This window comes from Wasmannia auropunctata, unplaced genomic scaffold (assembly GCF_000956235.1).
Source record: "Wasmannia auropunctata unplaced genomic scaffold, wasmannia.A_1.0 LD335713.1, whole genome shotgun sequence".
In the NCBI taxonomy this organism is placed as follows: domain Eukaryota; kingdom Metazoa; phylum Arthropoda; class Insecta; order Hymenoptera; family Formicidae; genus Wasmannia; species Wasmannia auropunctata.
Window position 1 is genome coordinate 614,254 of NW_012027177.1, and position 1,132 is coordinate 615,385.

The window sequence follows — 1,132 nt, forward strand, 5'->3', positions numbered from 1 at the left end:
AATATTCCCTTAAAAATGATTTCTAGAAATAAAATATTATGTTATTATAAAATTAATAACTGACATAAAAAAAGTAAATTAAGAAAACATTATTTTTGCCTTTTATATTCTATGTTTGTTATTGTAATATTTATTACAACATTAATTATAATTTCTGTGCTTACATACAATAATTATTTTATTATATAGCAGAGAGATTATTTAAATACTTAGCATAATATAAAGCACAGTTTATTTTCATAATGCCATGTAAAACTCCATCAATCAACTTATAACTTTGCATGATAATCAATGTTTTATGTACCTATATTAATTCAGCGCAATTATCATATAAATAACAAATTCTAATTAGTTGCTTTTACCAGATGTACTTGGAAAGTTTATCAAGATGTTATCAATCTCACTGCAAATGTCTCCGAAAACTTCCGGTTCATCTCTCTCGCCATTGATAACTACTAGTTGTTTCTTGTAATTCCTAAGGATAGGTTTGATCATTCGACTGTGCTCTTTAATTCGCTGCCAATTTTCGTCAATACTGCGACTTTGCCTCTCAGTAGCGGTAATGGTTCTGGCTAGAACTCTTTCCATCAGCAGTGAGTTTCTGACATATAAATACAAGACAAGGTCTGGCGGTCGGATTTGTCTGTTGAAATGTTGACACTGTATCTTCTCCCTCGGAAACCCGCTCAGTAGGAAACCGCGCGAGGTATCTAGGCTGCTCAGCATCCTTGCTTTGATAAGCTCCACCATGACATCCGAGGGAACTAATTTACCCTCGGACATCAAATACGCCAGGATAACGCCTCTTTGTGAGCCGGTGGTCACTTCATTGCGCACCAATTCTCTGCTTACGATGGCACAGAAACCATAATGCTGTGCTACTCGTACACACTGTGTCGCTGCAGAAAAGAAGAATCAAAATTATTTCTAAAAAAATCAAAACTGTTTTCAATTATTATCTTTCTAAGAACAAAATTAATATTGTGTTTTATTTTTATTATGCTCATGTATGTACACTCGCTCACTAAAAGGTTGCGACACTTTCTTTTTTATAGGTTTCAAAACGCACTAATATTTTGCAAATGCGGACCACGATTGGTGGTATACTGCCTCTAGACTAAAGATAGTACAT

The 1,132-nt window shown here is 33.9% G+C and overlaps 1 protein-coding gene across 1 annotated transcript in view; it reads right to left on the reverse strand.

The window, feature by feature from the left end:
• Nucleotides 1-215: 215 nt before the first annotated feature.
• LOC105456324 (adenylate kinase isoenzyme 5-like) overlaps nt 216-1,132 on the reverse strand; it is a 7,037-nt gene continuing 6,120 nt past the window's right edge. Inside the window, exon 2 of the mRNA XM_011700275.1 lies at nt 216-899. Coding sequence (XP_011698577.1) covers nt 349-899 — 551 coding nt within the window. The 3' untranslated portion in view covers nt 216-348. The remainder of the gene's footprint in view (nt 900-1,132) is intronic.